This window comes from Phaenicophaeus curvirostris, chromosome 17 (genome assembly GCF_032191515.1).
Source record: "Phaenicophaeus curvirostris isolate KB17595 chromosome 17, BPBGC_Pcur_1.0, whole genome shotgun sequence".
Lineage (NCBI taxonomy): Eukaryota > Metazoa > Chordata > Aves > Cuculiformes > Cuculidae > Phaenicophaeus > Phaenicophaeus curvirostris.
Genome location: NC_091408.1, coordinates 2,904,044 through 2,921,621, shown reverse-complemented (window position 1 = coordinate 2,921,621; position 17,578 = coordinate 2,904,044). Strand labels below are relative to the sequence as shown.

The window sequence follows — 17,578 nt, the reverse complement described above, 5'->3', positions numbered from 1 at the left end:
CAGGGAAGCAGGGATGGGTCTGTTCTCCTGCGGGATGCGGTTCCACTGTGTGGCTCAGGTGGCTTTGCCAGAGGAGTGTGTGGTGGGGAGAGCGTGGGTGGTGTTCATCCACTCAAGGATTCACACACGGAGTATTAACTAAGTCCACAGAGCCGGGCGCACACCAGTGTTTGGAAGTTAAATGCTTTACAGTGATGTGGCCCCGCTTGCCCGCTGCTCCTTGTGCCTTCTCGTGGTTTCTCTTTTTCAGGGAAACATTCCTGTAGATTTCCAAACCAAACAGAAAATGCATTTGAAAGCTTTGCCTGTTCCTAAGTTTTTAAACCACCCATGAAAACTTGCCTTTTTCATACGAAGGGTGTTTTAAAGCCATTAAAACCCACGTTTAAATATAAATCGCTCGTTCTGATGCGTCTGTCCGCAGCTGGTTTTGGATGCAGAGCAGGCCACGTGTAGCTGCTGTGGTTTGTCACTCACAAGACTGTTCTTGTGGTCCCTCTGCTCAGCACCACCCTACGTGGCCCCAGCTGCCTGCCACCCTCCAGAGGCAAGGAATGTGCCTCACTCCTTGGGAAGAGACCCGTGGTTTCCCAAAAAGCAGGGAAGCCCTTTGACAAAATGGAAGGGGGAGATAAAAGCCAACACGCTCTCCCGAGGGGGAAAGATTGTTCCGATGGAGGGACGCGAGGGCACATCTCTGCATGTCCGTGGCTGGGACAACACGTGAGGTCACAGCGATAGGAGGGGGTGTTGGTGCCACAGCGCTGCAGCCTCCCCACCCTCGGCTGCAGGGCGAGAGATAAAAGATTCCCAGAAATAGCATTACCATGCAGATTTTGTGGATGATAAGCGCGTCCCTGGCTCCCCGGGGTTTGCCTGCACGGTAACCTTCCCCCTGAAGCACAGCCGGGCCGGCAGGGCCAGAGACAAAACTGACTGCACCCCAACACACGACGCTGGGAGGGCCCTGAAGGATGGGGGAGCAAACCGTATGGGGACTGCGCCTCGGCCACCATGCAAGCTGCAGAAATACACAGGAGAGGAGATCTGCGTAGGAAATGTCTTTATTATTAGCTGAAGAGGTTAAGAAAACAAGGGGAAAGTCCAGCTGGGCTCTGGGCTGCCCTCAGGTCAGAAAAATGAAAGGACGGGTCCTTGCCACTGAGTCCTCTTCCCTTCTCCCCTTAGGTGGCCAAGGTCACCCTATCTCCTCTCCCTGGTGGTCAGGGCGCTCAGCAAAGCCAGCCCGTGTCCTGCTCCCCACGGAGGAGGGACGGCTGCACAGCCCCCCAGCTGCAGGGCCCTCCCAATGCCCAGAGGACGCAGCTCCCAGACCACTAATTAGTAAAATTACATTTGGGAGAAAGCTGGCAGCGTGGCCATGGGCGAGGGCTGCCTGGCACAGCGCTGGGGGCAGAGCTGGAGCCGAGAGGGGGGCACCCGCCCGGTGCTTTGGGGTGGGACGAACCCTTTGGGCAGCGATGGGGCTGATGGTTCTCCAGCACTGCCAAAAACCAGCATCTGCTAGAAAAACGGGGTGTCGCCGCAGCGTCCCGAGGGTGCAGCAGTCGGAGGGCCCCAGGGGCGAGTAGTGGGGAACAGGGAGGGATCTTTTTCAGGGCTTCCTCGAGCCGCCACGTAGGTACGTATAGAGCAACAAACACCCGTGTCCATCGCGTGTGTCAGGGCTGGCAGCTCCCTGGGCTCGCCCAGGACCTGGTTCCTGCCCTAGATGGCCTGGGTGCCACCCTGAGGCGCATCAGAGACCCCGTCCCCCCCAGCTCCTGTTGCACCCGCCTCTTCCTCAGCACCCGGGTTTTGGGGAGGGGGCTCGGCGGGGTGTTCATCACCCGACTTTTTGCTCCCTTCCTCCTCCTTTTCCTCTAGGGGGGATTTCTCCTCCCCCGGGGCCCCGTTGGCCAGCGGTGTCTTGTGGGGCGATTTGAGGTTCTGGGCTGCGGCGAGGATGTCTGCCTGCAGCTGCCGTCTGCTGTCGAGGGGCTCCTCAGCGCCGGGGTCGGGGGCTTTCTCGGGCACCTCGCTGAACGCCCAGCCCCCTCCCGCCTTATCCTGCTCATCCACGTACTTCTTCTTGGGGAAGGAGGAGGGATAGTAGGCAGATGCCTTGTGCTTCTGCCGGACGATGACCGCGGCACAGATGATGAAGAGGAGGACGAAGGCCAGCGAGCCCACCACCACCGCCAGCAGCATGTACTCCTTGAAGAAGTCCACCAGCCTGTCCAGCACGCTGCCCGGCGCCGAGCTGTTGGTCACCGTGGTCCCCGTCGCGTCCGCCACTGTCGGGCCGGTCCTTGGCGTCACGCGGTGGACGGGCGGCGTGGCCGAGACCTCCTCGCCGTCACCGCTGCCCCCGCCATCGGGCAGCACCGCCGCACGCCGGGGCGCCGCCAACTGCGCCGGGGACACCAGCAGCACCAGCAGCAGCACCAGCCAGGCGCCCGTCGCTGCCCGCATCGCCATCTCCCCCAGGGCTCGAGCGCGGCGGCCTGCGGGATGCAGAGGAGAGGGAAAAGGTTTATGAAAGGCAGGTCTCGCCAAACAAACCTGATCGCCTTCTATGATAAAGTGACTAGACTACTGGATGAGGGAAAGGCTGTGGACGTATCTTCCTGGACTTCAGTGGCCAGCAGGGCCAGGGAGGGTCTTCTCCATCTGTACTCGGCACTGGTGAGACCGCTCCTCGAATCCTGGGGTCAGTTCTGGGCCCCTCCCCACAAGAAGGATGTTGAGGCTCTGGGGCGAGTCCAGAGAAGAGCAACGAAGCTGGTGAGGGGGCTGGAGAACAAGAGGAGCAGCTGAGAGAGCTGGGGGTGTTTAGCCTGGAGAAGAGGAGGCTGAGGGGAGACCTCATTGCTCTCTACAACTCCCTGAAAGGAGGTTGTGGAGAGGAGGGAGCTGGGCTCTTCTCCCAAGGGACAGGGGACAGGACGAGAGGGAATGGCCTCAAGCTCCACCACCCTTCGTGTGGCTCCGACACAGAGGGACAAGCACAAGCGTCGAAGCAGGGTTGGGCTCTCCTTTTATTCACTCGGCCGAGTTTCCTTAAGAAAAGTAAAACGCGGCTCCAATTTCCTCACCCTGACGCCGAGCAAGGGTCTGTGTTTGTTTTGCAATGAGGCGCTGCAAAAAATAGATGGAAACCAGCTGAATCGGGTTGCTTAAGCCTGGGGGACGCTGTGTGCGCGCGGCGAGGGGACCGGGGCCGCTGCCAAGAACCGGCTTCAGACAGCGGTCATTTGGCTGATCAGAAAATTCCTTAAACCTTGAGGTTTCCAGTGGAAACTTTGACACAGGCGGCGCTGCAAAGGGGCCAGCCCCCCGGCACGAGCGGCATTTCCCAACCGCTCATCCCGGCGCAGACCGTTACAAATGATTCCCAGCTTGAGCACGGCTAAAAATAGATTTGGGGCAGGATTTCACCCCAGCGCCGCTGCGGTGGCCGAGCGGTGCGGGGACTGGGCTGAGGGCTCCCCAGAGCCTTGGAAAAGGGGCAGCCTTGGAGCTGGGGTGCAGTGAACAGGGAGTCCTGCGGATTCCGGGAGCCCAAGCATCCCCGGTGAAGGGTGAAGGCCAGCTCTGTCCCCTCGCCATGCTGCGGTGTGGTAGGACGTGGGATGAGCCGTTCTCATCCCGGCACGCAGCTCAAAATGATGAGCCGAGGTAAGACCCATCCAGGCTCCGCACGCACACGGGGTTTGTGAGCGGGTTGTGGCTGTCCCGGTGCGTCGTGGTGAGTTCCAGAGGGACAGCAGGATGTTTCGCCCCATAACACCATCGCCAGAGCTCTCCCCCTCCACATGGCCCCGCAGGGAAGTCTCATGAATCAGCTCCCCAAGCCATAGAATGATAGAATCACTAGAGTGGAAAAGACCCACTGGATCATCGAGTCCAACCATTCCCATCAATCACTAACCCATGTCCCTCAGCGCCTCGTCCACCCGTCCCTTAAACCCCTCCAGGGAAGGGGACTCAACCCCCTCCCTGGGCAGCCTCTGACAGGGACCAACGACCCTTTCCATGAAAAATTTTTTCCTAATGTTCAGCCTGAACCTCCCCTGGTGGAGCTTGTCCATCGTCAGGAACCCCCTGTGATAACTCCCCCAACCTCGGGCCCCCCACATCCCAACCCACCTCCCGTTTCCCCCCAGACAAACCCGACCCAGCAGCGCTGCAAACCAGGCAGGACTCCGGGAGCAGGGTTTGGCTTTCACGCTCCTTCCCAGCTGCAAAATCTGGTTTACATTAAATTAGAGCAAACAAACGGCGGCGGCAGAGGCAGGAGGCGCCCCCGGACCCTCAACCTTCCGCCTCACCACAGGCATCTCACCAGGATGAGGGGTTTTGGGGGGTCAGGACGAGACCCATCGTGCTTCCCTTCCACCACCTCCGCTGCAGAGAGGGGTCCCTCAACCGTGATGGGAAGACGAAGGCATTAATTCATTGTTAGTGGGGTCAACGAGCAGCCGCGGTCATGGAGGGGCTGAGTGAAGCCCAAATCAGTGCCAAGCGAAGGGCTCGTCCTCACAGCCACCACCATCCATCCTTCCCCACCCCCAGACCCAGTGCGCGTCCCCTGCTCTGGCTCAGTCGCATGCGGGCGAACCCTGCTCCCCAAAATGCTCAGGGAAGTCACAATTTTGATGTTGTCCAGATGCAGCATCCCCAGAACCGTGCGTGGGCACCCGGCTGCACGGCCACCTCCATCCCACGTTCACCTCCATCCCACGTTCACCTCCATCCCACGTTCTGCCATGGGGACCGTGCTCTGCCCTCACCGCAGCAGCCCCAGCCGTGGGGAAGCCACCCCAAAAAATTAGGGGCAGGCTGGAGCTGCCAACGGGATCCTCACCTTGCCCGCAGCCGCCGCGTTGGCACGAGGGAGCCGCGAGGATGGGGTCTTTCCCTCTCGCCTCGCCTTCTTGCACCCCTTTCTGCTGCTGGCTGGGATGAAGCCTCCTCCTTCTCCTCCTTCTCCTCCTCCTCCTTCTCCTCCTCCTGCGTTTCAGCCCAGGACCAGCTTGTTCTCATTAGGGCTGGTTTGGGGAGGGAGCGTGGGAGGCCGGCGAGGGGCAGGCGGCCCCCAGTCCCCTCCCAGCTGAAATCCAGCTGGGGGCTGGGGGAGCTTCCCAGCTTTTTGCTCTGCAGCCCCCGCGCCCCCTTCACCCCAGCAGCGTGGCTGGGAGGGGATGATTTCTGGGGTGCAGGTGGGGAAGGGGGTCCCCAAGGAGGTTTGGCGTAAGGGTGGCTTTGCCCATGAGGACAGAGGTAAAACTCCATCTGTGGCCAAGTGGCTGAGCTGCCCTGGTGGGCTGGGAGTGCTGGCACCCCAAAAATGCTGGCACCTGCTGGGAGCTGCTCCTACCCAAGTGCCTTTCGCTGCGTGCCTGGGCCTCAGCACCCCAACCAGGGGCTGCACCCCCTGTGCCGAGCCCTGCAAACCCTGCAAACCCAGCGGGGCACGGCCAGGAGCCGGTGGGGCACGGCCACCGAGGCCACGCGGTGCCCAGGGACCAGGGAGGGCATGGGGTCTGTGTCTTGGTACCACTGGAGGTCTTGAGATCCCCTTGGTCTTGATTTCAGGAGACCACTTCATAGCACCCCAGCCTGGAAATGCTCCCGCGTGGTCTCCTGTGCCCTGGGGTGCAGAATCCACCCCTGGGGCTCCAAGGCTGATGTTCGGTGCAGCCTCCAGGGACATCACCTGGCATCGCTCTGCCCACCCCCTCCATCCCCTCCGCCAGGGATGAAGTTGCTCAAGAGGCTGCAGCCCTTGCGACGTGACCTCATCCTCTCGCTATTCGCCCCCGCGCCTCCCTGGGGACACAGAATCTCCCCCAAAAAGCCATCACCGGCATTCGGGGACCATAACCACTGTGGGGCTGGGGGTGAGGGTGCCTGTCCCCATCGCCACCGGCACCAGGAAGCCGGAGAGGAACTGGTGCCGTTTGGGTTTCTCCTGGCGTCGCGAAATGTAGTCGTGGCTCCTAGAAATAACGGGTCTGTCCGTCTGGCTGCAGCTGGTGGCTCCGCGCAGCTGCTGGGGTGGCTTTTCCCGGCCTTAAGAGATCAGAGCTGAAATCTTAGAGGGGAAAGGGCGAAAGGTGAGGGTGGCCGTGCTGCCGAGCCAAGCCTGGAGGAGAGCCAGCGGCATCCAGACTCGCTGCTGTAGCTCAGCCGGGATGGGGCTGCGATTGCCTCCCACGTGCCTTTCCCAGCCAGGGTCTTCATTCCTCCTTGGCCAAGGTCCTCACAGCTCCCTGGGCAGGTTCCTCATCCCTCCTTGGCCAGGGTCCTCATCTCATCCTCTCCAGAGTCCCTGTTGCTTCTTGGCCAGCATCCCCATCCCTTCTTGTCGAGGGTCCCCATCCCATCCTGGACAGGGCCTCCATCGCTCCTTCACCAGCATCCTCATCCTTCTTGTCCAGGAATCCCCACCCACCCCAGCCAAGATCCCCATCACTCCTTGACTAGAATTTCCATCCTTTTTGTCCGGGCTCCCCATCCCTCCTGGTCCAGCATCCCCATCCCTCCTGGCCCAGCATCCCCATCCCTCCTGGCCCAGCATCCCCATCCCTCCTGGCCCAGCATCCCCATCCCTCCTGGCCCAGCATCCCCATCCCTCCTGGTCCAGCATCCCCATCCCTCCTGGTCCAGCATCCCCACCCCTCCTGATCCAGCATCCCCATCCCTCCTGGTCCAGCATCCCCATCCCTCCCTGCCCATGGTCCCCATGCTTCCCTGTCCATTGTCCCCATCCCTCCCCACCCATGTTCCCCACAGCTCCCACCCGGGGTCCCGTCCCTGGGCTCTCCCCGGGGTGGTGGGGGGCGTGGGGCCAGCGCACACCACCCATTACGATGCTGTTTTAGCCTGTGGCTGGGGAGGCTCAGCCCCTCGGTGCCGGGCAGGGCTGTGCCGCCCAGGGCCCGCTTTGTAATTTGGGGCAGCTGGAACGTGGAGGACCCGCAGGCCTTGTCTCCCCGGCACAGCCAGCCCGAGGTAACCTGCAATTTGAGACATTTCAGCCTTGCTCTGCTTGTAATTTGCTCCTCTGGGCTGTGCTTTGCTGTGCCAGCGAAATAGCCCGGGGAGGACTGATCCTGCGGAGCTGGACCACGATGTGCACAGCATCACACGCAGCCCGTGCCCAGCATCCTGCACAATATCACACATGAGGAGCGGCTGAGAGAGCTGGGGGTGTTCAGCCTGGAGAAGAGGAGGCTGAGGGGAGACCTCATTGCTCTCTACAACTACCTGAAAGGAGGTTGTGGAGAGGAGGGAGCTGGGCTCTTCTCCCAAGTGACAGGGGACAGGGCGAGAGGGAATGGCCTCAAGCTCCGCCAGGGGAGGTTTAGGCTGAACATAAGGAAAAGATTTTTTATGGAAAGGGTCATTGGTCCCTGTCCGAGGCTGCCCAGGGAGGGGGTTGAGTCCCCTTCCCTGGAGGGGTTTAAGGGACGGGTGGACGAGGTGCTGAGGGACATGGGTTAGTGATTGATGGGGATGGTTGGACTCGATGATCCAGTGGGTCTTTTCCAACCTGGTGATTCTACGATCACGCACAGCCCGTGCACAGCATCATGCACAGCATCACACGCAGCCCATCATGCAGAGCCCTGTGCCACCCACAGCCCGGTGACCCCCCCAGAGCCCCGAGGATCCTGCAGTGACACTGCACCGGCTCCTGCGGATTCCTCTGCCGTGAGCTGGGAGATGGCAGCTGGACAGGACCTGCTGACTATGCCAAATAGGGCGATTCCTGGCTGCTGGCAGCTGGCTCTAGCTCCGACTGGAAAGAAGTTTATCCTTGCTAGGCTCCTGCTCCAGAGCACCAGGGGTGGGACTGGGTGAGAGCAGGAGAAATTTCTCCAGCTGCACCCACCCACATTCTCAGGACTCGCCAGCCCCATCCTCACCTGGACCAGGGGCAGAGGCTGGATGAGCTGCCACAGGATGATGGGAGCATCTGAGATGAAAGTGGGGCTGGGAGTGACAGTGGTCCCCGCGGCTCCCATCCCTGAGACACATCAACCTTGGTGCCCATCACGGTTGAGCCACAAAATCCTGCAGCTGCTTTTTGTCACCCGGTCTGTGACGGCGTGGGGACACGGTGGGGGCAGAGCAGGGTGGCAGCACCCAGGAGCCCAGGGACCGGGCACTGCTGAGGGCTGCAGTTCCCCTCACCCGTGCTGAGTCACCCATAAACATTTACATCTGCAGGAGGGAGCGGGCTGGGGAGGCTGCTCGGCCCCGGATGGAAAATATCTGAAGCGCAGTGTGAACGTAAACAGGCGTTGGGGCCAGGGGGGCTGGGGTGCAGGTGAGCTGCTGCGCTGCCAGCACCCGTGTGGGACGGTCACCTCTGAAAGTGGCTTTCCAGGTGGCTCAGCTCGGGGCCAGGGTGGCACAGCGATGCCTCAAGCAGAGTCTGTAACGCTTCGCTGATGAATTTGTGCTGCAAACATCGAGGGTGGCGTAAACAGCCTGGTGCCGCGGGGATGGGGACGTGGGGATGGGGGTGCCGAGCCTGGTGGGACAGGGATGGGGAGATGGAGATGCCAAACCTGGCAGGGAAGGGGAGATGGAGAGATGGGGATGTTGATCCTGGTGGGGCAGGGAGGGAGATGAAGAGGTGGAGACGCTGAACCTGAGGGCGAGGAACCAGAGGAGGCATGGTGGTGGGGAGATAAGGAGGCAGAGCCTGGCTGGGGCAGGGATGGGAACACAGGGACCTCGAGCCCAGCAGGGCAAGGACAGTCCAGGGACGACTCAGGAGGCTCCCGTGGATCCACACGTGTGGGTAGAGCTGGTGGCTTGAGGGACGCTGACATCTGCACAGCGGGTAAGGTGGCACCTGAGAACCCCCTTCACCTGGAGGACCCTCGGTGGTCGCTCATGGCTTTGATCTCCTTGTCGCTCCCAGCCCAGCCACAGCCTTGGCCAACACCACCCTACGAGACCGAGAGCTCAAACCCACCGTTTGCTCGCTGGGGATGAGCTCTGGGCGCAGCGGCAGCGCTCACGACCCCCTCAGCGTGTGGGGATTGTCTTGGAGGCGTCTCCTCACCTCGCGGTGGGCGACCGCAGGGCAGGAACACGTTACGCCACGAGCACGCCTGTCCTCATCCCCTCCTCAGCGTTTCCGCCCCGGCACCACCACCCTTTCCGCTCCCACGCACGAGGCCGAGCCCCACGCGGGGACGGGGCCCCAGGGGATGCGGTTCTCAGCCCTCCAGGGTCTGGTGGCACCTCAGGGGTGGCCGCGGGTTTCGTTTCTGCTCCCCCTGCCCAGGGCATCGCGTCTCCTGCTGGGGGAGGAGGAGGGAGAAGTGAAATTTCAGCAGGGGGATGTGGGCAGGCAGCGGAGCGGGGAGGGAGCCGGGGGCTGGTGGGCACCGAATCACCAGGAATGGTCACAGAACCACACAGAACCACTCGGTTGGAAAAGGTCTCTAGGATCATCGAGTCCAACCATTCCTGTCAACCACTAAACCATGTCCCTCAGCACCTCGTCCACCTGTCTTTTAAACCCCTCCATGGGTGGGGACTCAACCCCCTCCCTGGGCAGCCTCTGCCAGGGACCAATCACCCTTTCCATGAAAATTTTTTTCCTAATGTTCTGCCCTGGTGGAGCTTGAGGCCATTCCCTCTCGTCCTGTCCCCTGTCCCTTGGGAGAAGAGCCCAGCTCCCTCCTCTCCACAACCTCCTTTCAGGTAGTTGGAGAGAGCAATGAGGTCTCCCCTCAGCCTCCTCTTCTCCAGGCTAAACACCCCCAGCTACTCCTTGTAGGACTTGTTCTCCATCCCCTTCCCCAGCTTCGTTGCTCTTCTCTGGATTCGCTCCAGGGTGTCCAAGAAACACTTGGGAGCCCACCATGTCCAAGGAACACTTTAATGGGGTTGGCCTCGTGGGCTGAGCTCGCTCCAGGGGGAAAGCATCTCCCACCACACCAGTCCAGGATAAAACAGGGATCCAAGAGCAGGCGGGTCGCCCTGCCCCGCGCGGCCGTGCCCTGGGCTCAGGAGTGCTCCGGCAGGAAGCTGCTGAGAGTCAGGTTGTCACCGTCAAACTCGGAGCCTCCGTCGAGCAGCGGTTTGAGCCGCCGGGCTCTGGGGCCGTTGGCGGCCGCCTCGCCGTCGGGCACCAGCGAGGAGATGCAGACCATCTCGGTGTGGCCGAGCTGGCGCCGAGCCGTCCGCGCCCGCCGCCACAGCCGCGCGCCCAGCACCCCCGTGCACACCATGAAGGTGGCGGCCACCAGCGCCAGCAGCAGGATGGCCAGCAGGCACTTGCCCATCAGCCTGCTGGGGTCCCAGGGCGGCCCCGCCGTTCCTCTGGGCGTCGTGTCCCATGGGGATGAAGGAGTCGGCGCTGGGGAAGCTCCAGATTTCTTGATTTCCTTGGAAGCTGTGGTGGTGGAGCCGAACGCTGCAGGGGTCGCCGAGCGTGGCCCCACAGAGGAGCTGCTGTCCATGCTGCCGGTCGCCGTCCCCTCCTCAGCAAGCGACAGGAGCTGGATGGGGATGGTGGTGACGTTGTTTTGGGGTGCTGCCTGTGTGCCAGGCTCCAGTGGTGTCGGAGAGCTCGGCAGCAGGTCGGGGACATCGGTCTCATCCAGGGGATTGGCTGTGGTTGGAGCCACACGTGCTCGGTGCAGGATGGTGTTGGTGGCAGGTGGTGGTGTTGTGCTTAGAAGCAGGTCAGGGGCATCAGTCTCATCCAGGGGATCGGCTGTGGTTGGAGCCACACGTGCTCGGTGCAGGATGGCGTTGGTGGTAGGTGGTGGTGTTGTGCTTAGAAGCAGGTCAGGGGCATCAGTCTCATCCAGGGGATCGGCTGTGGTCGGCACCGCAAGCTCTCGCTGGAGGCTGGTGTTGGTGGTAGGTGGTGGTGTCGTGCTTGGGAGCAGCTCAGGTCCATCAGTCTCATCCCAGGGATTGGCTGTGGTGGGCACCGCAAGCTCTCGCTGAGGGCTGGTGGTGGTGCCGGGGGCTGGTGGTGGCACCGAGCCCAGCAGGTCGGGCGCGGGGGAGTGGACGTCATCGCTGCTGGGCACCGCGGTGGCACGGGGCTGCTGCTCGCTCTCATCCCGCTTCCTGCGGGTCGAGGGCGGCAGGGGCTCATCCTGCACCTCCCCAGCCACCCCCCAGACCCACTGCAGCCCGCGGTCCTGCCCCGGCTCCGGGGGCGGCACAGCCCCGCGCGCCCCCAGGGCGCTCAGCACCAGCACCAGCACCGCCCAGCCTGGCGCCATGGGACCTGCAGGGGGAATAGAGGGGCAGGTGACTCGGTGAGCCGGTGGGTCTTTTCCAACCTGGTTGTTCTATGATTCTATGAAACCGAGGTCGTGGTCCCTGTGAGAGGATGCTGAGCTCCACCGTCCAGGCTGGAGATGGCTCCAAGGAGAGACGGCATGTGAGCAAAGCATCCTCCTCCCCTCCCAGAGAGGAACCCTGCGGTTTGGAGCCCTGGAAGATGGGAAAACCAACCTCCTCCAGCCGTGGCCAGCGGAGCTGAGCTGCCTCCACCTGTGGGAGCTCAGCCCCGGTGGCTCCGCTGGAGAAGAACGCTTTGAAAAGGAAGTTGAGTGACTGGAAATGGGAAACGAGCAGCGATGGAGATGGCTGCTGGGGGACCAGCGGTTGCTGGATGACTCCCCATGGAGAATTGAAACCGCGGCAATGTTGGACACATCTCAACCGACCCCCGGGTCTGCCTGTCCTCCCCCTCCGCCAGCAGGGCTGGTGGGCTGAGGCCACCAAGCACCTGTTCGTGTGTGCTGGAGCAGGAGGAGAAGCAAACCCACCCCAAACCCCCCTCCTGTTAACATCTGTCGCTCAGCGATACCCACCCCTGCGACGGCCTCGGTGGGTGGAGGCCAACAAGCTCCCCGTGACCCTTGCACCCAACAGCATTCGAACACCAACCAATGCCCCCCCGGCGCTGAGCATCCCCAGGAGGCTCCTACATCCTCCAAGCAGCCGCCTTCCTCCTCAGCACTCCAGGGACCAGCACCACACGGAGCGTGGCCTGCCCTGGGGACTCCTGCGTGCCCCGAGGGGAACCCCAAACATCCCCTTTGCACCCGCAGCACCCCTGGGGCTGAGCCCCAGCCCAGCACCCCGCACCAGGCTCACCTCTGCTGGGGGACACCAGCCAGGGCTCAGCGGCACCAGCTCCGGGGCACGAGAGCATCCCCAGGGCCGGGCAACCGTTGCAATCGAGGGGCGTCGCGGGTCGCCCTCCGCCTGCACCTCCCGCTCGGTGGGGAAGGGAAGGCGGGCGCGGAAGAGAGGTTGTGGTTTCAGAGAGCCTGGAAGGACGTCACGCCAGGAGTGGGGCCAGCGAGGGCCGCGGGCTGCGCCCACCTGCCGGCGAGGACGGACAGACGGAAGGTGCGATGCCCCCTAAAAAGGGACCTCGTGCCCCTCCTCGCCGAGCTGGGGGCCCTGGGGGAGCCTCCCGGCCAGCTGGGCTCCACCAGCAGCTCCGCTGAGCCGCGCGCCAGGGCTCGCGCCGCCCCGAAAGCAGAAGTGACGGCAAACCTGGTGCCAGAGCTGCCACCCCCAGGCACCCCGCGGGCACCAACGCGCCGCGGGTCAGGCCGTGGCGCCCCGGGAGGGAGCTGGGAAGCAGCCTCCACATGCAAAGAGGAGGAGGACGAGGGCCTGGCTCAATGCGTTTGCGGAGCCCTCACATCAGGGTCCTTCTTTTGGCACCCACGTCGCCAGGCGGCTGCTGAGGAGCCCTTGGGGGCTGCTGGGTGGCATCCTGGCCCCGTTGCATCGCGCTGCAGCAGCACCAAAATACCCAACCCCGACCGCAAGCCCCGTCACGGCAGCAGGCGGGAGGTGCAGCCGCAGGAAGGGTGCTGCAAGAGCACATCCGCAGCAAACACCCTGCGGCTGCCGCTCAGGGCCGTACACAGCCCCAGCGCCCCCGCTTTCCTGCCCCTGGCAGCATCGTGAACCCTCCTCCCTGCTGCAGGCTGGACTCACCCCATCCCTTCTCCTTATCTCCTGGCCACGGGGGCTGGAAGAGGATCACTCCTGGGAAAACACGCAGAGAAAATAGGGCTCGGGTCTGCAGGAGCTGCCACTGCGGGGCAGAGGGATGAACAGCCCCTGGGACTGGTCCAGGGCATGCGTGGGGGCCAGGGAGCATCACCTCTCTGAGAGCATCCCCGTCCCATCCCCAGCCTTTGGCACTGGGATGTACTGGAGGCAGCTGAAACGCTCTCCTGCGGCCCTGGAGAGGCTCTCAAACTTGGGCTGGGACAGTGATGCCATTTCCCAGCTGGGCTTTCTTTCCCACCGCGGCGTTTCCTGTACCTTCGAAGCAGATTTCAGGTAGGGAAGAGCAGAAGAAGCCCCCCAGCCCCAAGGCAGCGTCCAGCTGGTGCTGCTCCTCCCAGAGACCACGACACGCCAGTCCTGGCTACCCTGGGACCCCTCAGCTCATCCATCCCATCGAGTCCCACATCCGACCAAGCTCGTGGGTTCACGTGCAGGGGAAGCAAGTCCACGTGTGACCTTGGGGACGGGCCCTGGCTCTCTGGGGACAGAGCAGAGGGGTCCCAGAGCACAGAATCCTCTCAACCACAACCCTGTGTGTTTCTATCACTGTGGGTAAGGGTGATGCTATGGCTTAACAACCTGGTTATCGATAAAACCTGAAGCGCGGGTGCTAAGAGGTGCAGGACGCAGGGAGTCAAAGAAAAAGCAAACCAGAGGAAGTTTATAATCAATGACTTTTTATCTTTTGAAAATGGAAGCAAATATTTGGACAGATACTATGGCCGCTCTATAAGAGCGCATCTTTCAGGATTTCGCTGGTTCTCTTCTGGGATATCACGGCTACAAAAAGCTTCAGGCACTGACTCCGGTTGAGCCTGGCTAGGCATCAGTTCATTTAAATAAAATACAGGCTATAAACTAAGAACCAGGGCGGCCTTTCCTCCGCCCTCCTGGACCGTCTACCACACCTCGATCTCTGGGCATTGCAATCCAGCGTCTCAGAAAACTTATGTCCCTCCAATTCAAAACAACAAAAGGTCCCCAAGCACACAACCCTGAAGTCACACATACAAATCAACACAGAGATCACCGTTTGGGGGAGCATTCCGCTTGGGTTTGTCTTCAAAATAAAATTATAATTAAAATACACATCATCTCAGCCATTTACTGCAATACAAAACAGCACCAAACATTCAAATAACCCGGAGCGTTTGGACTGTGAATCCAGCATCAGCGGTCACAGGGCAGGGGATGCTCATCCCTCCTGCTGCGCTTGCCACTTAAAACAAAGAAAACCCACTTTTTTATGAAGCTTTCATGCTATGCAAGTATAACACATCCTCTGGCTTTTCCTGTCCCGTTCCCAGCCTCTCCAGCTACGTCACTTGGCTCTCCCGGCACTGCGGTTCCACCTTCCCGCACACACATCCCCTCCAGAACAGAGAATCCTTAAGGTGTAAGTTCTGAACATGCAAACACCGGAGAAAATGGAGAATTTGAAGATTTCTAGCTAACCTAATGGGAAAATAATAATAAAAAGATGACTTCAGCCCAGACGAAGGGACGCGCTGCCCTGGGCAGAGGGAGGCTGCCCTGGTGTGGCAGCTCCCAAGCAAACATGCACACACGTGGGGATGCAGTGAGGGACCGATTCCCAGTTGGGAAGGGTAGGGAGGCTCCTCAACCCACAGCTAGTGGACCCCTGACAGCCTCTACCCGCCTTTGGATTTGACCTGGATCCCAGTGCCCTGGCACCGAAGGAGTTGGGGGGCTGGGAAGCACCAATCCAGCCTGGCCCAGCCAGCTGGGGCAGCCAGGACCCGGGGACACAGCCTGGAGGAGGGTCCCATCCCTAATCCAGACACCCCCTCACAAGGGAGACTCCACCCTAGCGAGGCTCTGCCAAGCTGAGGCATCTAAGGAATTCCACAAGGAGCTCGGGAGCCCGGAATGCTCACAGGGTCTCTCCCGGAGGATCATGTGAGAAACCAGTTCTCCAAACTGGGATGGAAACCACCCTCCCCAGTCCCTCTGGCCTGGGAGCGCAGGGAGGGCAGGGGATGGAGGTCACTCATCTGATCCCGGAACAAGGAATTTCCTGCAGAGTTTTACAGCGTGGGGAGACCGGAATGATGGAGAGAGGCAAAAAAAGACTATAAAAAAATAACACTGGAATTTTGTTTCTGAAGAACCATGATGATAAAGTCACCTATCGACAGCTAACACTGCTTTGGAAGCAGAGTCTGAATTTCTACCACCAGCACTAACACGAGGGGGCAGAGAATTGCAAGCTCACAAGGTTTTTAAAGCTTCTTGAAGCCAAGGGGCGCGGTGGAGCAGCTCTGAATGAGTATTTACAGCGAGGCGCAGGGTTGGAGGGGACACCCCGGAGACCCTGGTGACCACCGGGGTCCCACGGCTCCCAGAGCAAACCTTGAACTCTGTAGGCCATGGAGAAACATCAAAACGTTTCTTGCACTCCATGGATAAATGTAAAAAAAGCCATATTCTGCCTTAAAATAAAACAACAGGCAAATCAAACATCCCCATCTGGACATGGGCAGAAGAATCCAAACCATGGGACCGTTGTAAAAGGGTAAACACGATGCGAGTTTAAACCTTCTGCAGGGTGTAAAAGGAGAAGAGGCTTTTTATGGCATGAATCGCCTCATTCAGAACTATTTTCTGTTTTGAAACTGTCAGACAATGGGTTGGGGAGGCAGGAAAGGCAGCTTGGACGATCTCGGAGGGGTCCCAGCAGCAGCCTCGGTCACACCGCGAAGGAAACCGCTCTGATTGTTCGAAATGGAAGATTTGTACAAAATAGCTTCGGTTTTGTTCTCTGCACAGTATAAACACCCACCACGCGCGCACACACACGCACACACACACAGTGCTGTCCCTTTCCATTCCAAACACAAATACTGCAAAGTGGCAAATCAGAAAAATAAAAAGCAACTTTTTTTTTGTTGTGGTTTTTTGGCAACTTTAAAAAATGGTTAAGAACAAATGTGGCATTGGTCCCTACATCTAGAAAAAGATATTTGGGCACAACATTGAAAGTCAGAATGGATTTGTTTTCAAGAATTCATAACATCTGGAGGGAAAAAAAAAAAAGACTGTAAAAGTAGCACTTATTCTTTTTGACTTGTTTGACACAGTCACAGAAATTCATTAAAACATCAGGAAAAAAAAAATCTTTCACTAAAAAGCTTGGCTTTTAATCATCGTCTCTCGTTGACGTGAATTTAGGAGAACAGGAAAGCTCGTACTGGAATGCTGCACGCTGCTGCTTGCCGAACTGGGGAACTGGAATGTGCCTGGGCTGGCAGCGGGGCCAGCGCTCGCCCTGCTCAGTCCGCGATCTTTGCCATCTGCTGCTCCAGCTTGGAAATGCGCTCGTCTTGGTTGGTGATCGTGTCTTTTATAGATTTCAGCTCTTTCAAAATCTCATCCAATTTGGCTTCGTTTTGCTGGAAGACAAGACAACAGGTGTATCGGTTAGGAGAGCTGGCAGGACACGCTCTGCAGGCGGGAGCTTTCAAAGCAAGGGGCTCCTTGGAATGGGATTTTCACAAGCTGTAAGTGTGCCCAGGGTGGTTTGTGATGCTCAGGGAATGAACCAGCACTTGCAGAGGCAGCAGTGCAAGTCTGAAGGACATACTGAGCCCATATCTGCTCTTTTAACAGCGTGTAAGGACCTACTTGACCGAGAGCCATCGCTTCGTAGAATCACAGAATGGTTTGGGCTGGAAGGAACCTTAAAAATCATTCAGTTCCAACCCCCCTGCCATGGCCAGGGACACCTTACACCGGACCAGGTTGCTCAAAGCCCCATCCAACCTGGCCTTGAACACCAACCAGATATGCTTGAGCTTTGCTATGACAACTTCTGAAGATGTAGAGCCCTGGTAATCACATTTCAAGCCACTACCCCCAAAGGCTTGTGAATTTACTCACAGTGTTTGAGGCATCAGCTGCTTTCTTTGGAGCATTTATGAGATCACTTTTCTTGTTTGCGGCAGGCTTGTTGTCCAGTATGTTCTTCTTGACCACCTTCAGATCCCTGTTCTTGCCTGGAATGTACCCGTGCTTCAAGGAGATGAGAAGGGGATCAGCATTCTTCCCCTCAAACCACTCCTCTGCTTCCAGAGCTGCTTCTGGACCAGCTGTATCAGGGTACAGGTCATCCTGGAAGAGGTCCGACTGCAAGACAGAAGAAATGAATCAGTCAAATGGTTTGGAGCTGGAAGGCACAGGCTGGCTTCAAGCCATGTAACCAGGAGGTAGTGCTCACCTTTCGAGGAACCGTCATGATGATGGGCTCGCACTTCCTCTCGTGAAGCTTGAAGAACCTTTCACAGAGAAAGAAAAGGTGTGAGAGATGCAAGGACAGCCAAGATGTGCAAAGGAGGCCTCGGTTCTGCCGCTCCTGCACAGCGGCGTAACGGGAGACAGAGCAGATGGAACATGAGCAACCCTGAAGTCACAGCTCGGCTGCGTTAGGACTTGGAAGGGCTGAAGGAAACCACCTGGGTGC

At 59.6% G+C, this 17,578-nt stretch overlaps 3 protein-coding genes and 1 long non-coding RNA gene across 5 annotated transcripts in view; all 4 read right to left on the bottom strand.

Annotated features, from left to right (window-relative positions):
* Positions 1-1,048: 1,048 nt before the first annotated feature.
* On the bottom strand, positions 1,049-4,985 carry TMEM119 (transmembrane protein 119). The gene is made up of 2 exons (XM_069870999.1): positions 4,871-4,985; positions 1,049-2,507 (listed from the first exon to the last, which is right to left on the bottom strand). The coding sequence occupies exon 2, from the start codon at positions 2,479-2,481 to the stop codon at positions 1,729-1,731; it is 753 nt and encodes a 250-aa protein (XP_069727100.1). The 5' UTR covers positions 2,482-2,507; positions 4,871-4,985; the 3' UTR covers positions 1,049-1,728.
* Positions 4,986-7,641: 2,656 nt separating this feature from the next.
* On the bottom strand, positions 7,642-9,096 carry LOC138728030 (uncharacterized). The gene is made up of 3 exons (XR_011338655.1): positions 8,999-9,096; positions 7,938-8,852; positions 7,642-7,810 (listed from the first exon to the last, which is right to left on the bottom strand). It is a non-coding gene; the product is annotated as an uncharacterized lncRNA (long non-coding RNA).
* An 803-nt stretch (positions 9,097-9,899) lies between these two features.
* On the bottom strand, positions 9,900-12,603 carry SELPLG (selectin P ligand). The gene is made up of 2 exons (XM_069870998.1): positions 12,160-12,603; positions 9,900-11,281 (listed from the first exon to the last, which is right to left on the bottom strand). The coding sequence occupies exons 1-2, from the start codon at positions 12,215-12,217 to the stop codon at positions 10,041-10,043; spliced, it is 1,299 nt and encodes a 432-aa protein (XP_069727099.1). The 5' UTR covers positions 12,218-12,603; the 3' UTR covers positions 9,900-10,040.
* A 1,155-nt stretch (positions 12,604-13,758) lies between these two features.
* CORO1C (coronin 1C) overlaps positions 13,759-17,578 on the bottom strand; it is a 56,695-nt gene continuing 52,875 nt past the window's right edge. For both annotated transcript variants that reach the window (XM_069870994.1, XM_069870995.1), the window contains exons 9-11: positions 17,336-17,393; positions 16,999-17,244; positions 13,759-16,511 (exon numbers count right to left, since the gene is read on the bottom strand). In XM_069870994.1, coding sequence (XP_069727095.1) covers positions 16,392-16,511; positions 16,999-17,244; positions 17,336-17,393 — 424 coding nt within the window. In that variant the 3' untranslated portion in view covers positions 13,759-16,391. The remainder of the gene's footprint in view (positions 16,512-16,998; positions 17,245-17,335; positions 17,394-17,578) is intronic.

Excerpts from the sequence above, each read along its gene's own strand:
- TMEM119 (XM_069870999.1), bottom strand. The coding sequence starts at position 2,481 with ATGGCGATGCGGGCAGCGACGGGCGCCTGGCTGGTGCTGCTGCTGGTG.
- SELPLG (XM_069870998.1), bottom strand. The coding sequence starts at position 12,217 with ATGCTCTCGTGCCCCGGAGCTGGTGCCGCTGAGCCCTGGCTGGTGTCC. Across the intron at positions 11,282-12,159 it reads GCTGGTGTCCCCCAGCAGAG|GTCCCATGGCGCCAGGCTGG; the intron begins GTGAGCCTGGTG and ends TTCCCCCTGCAG.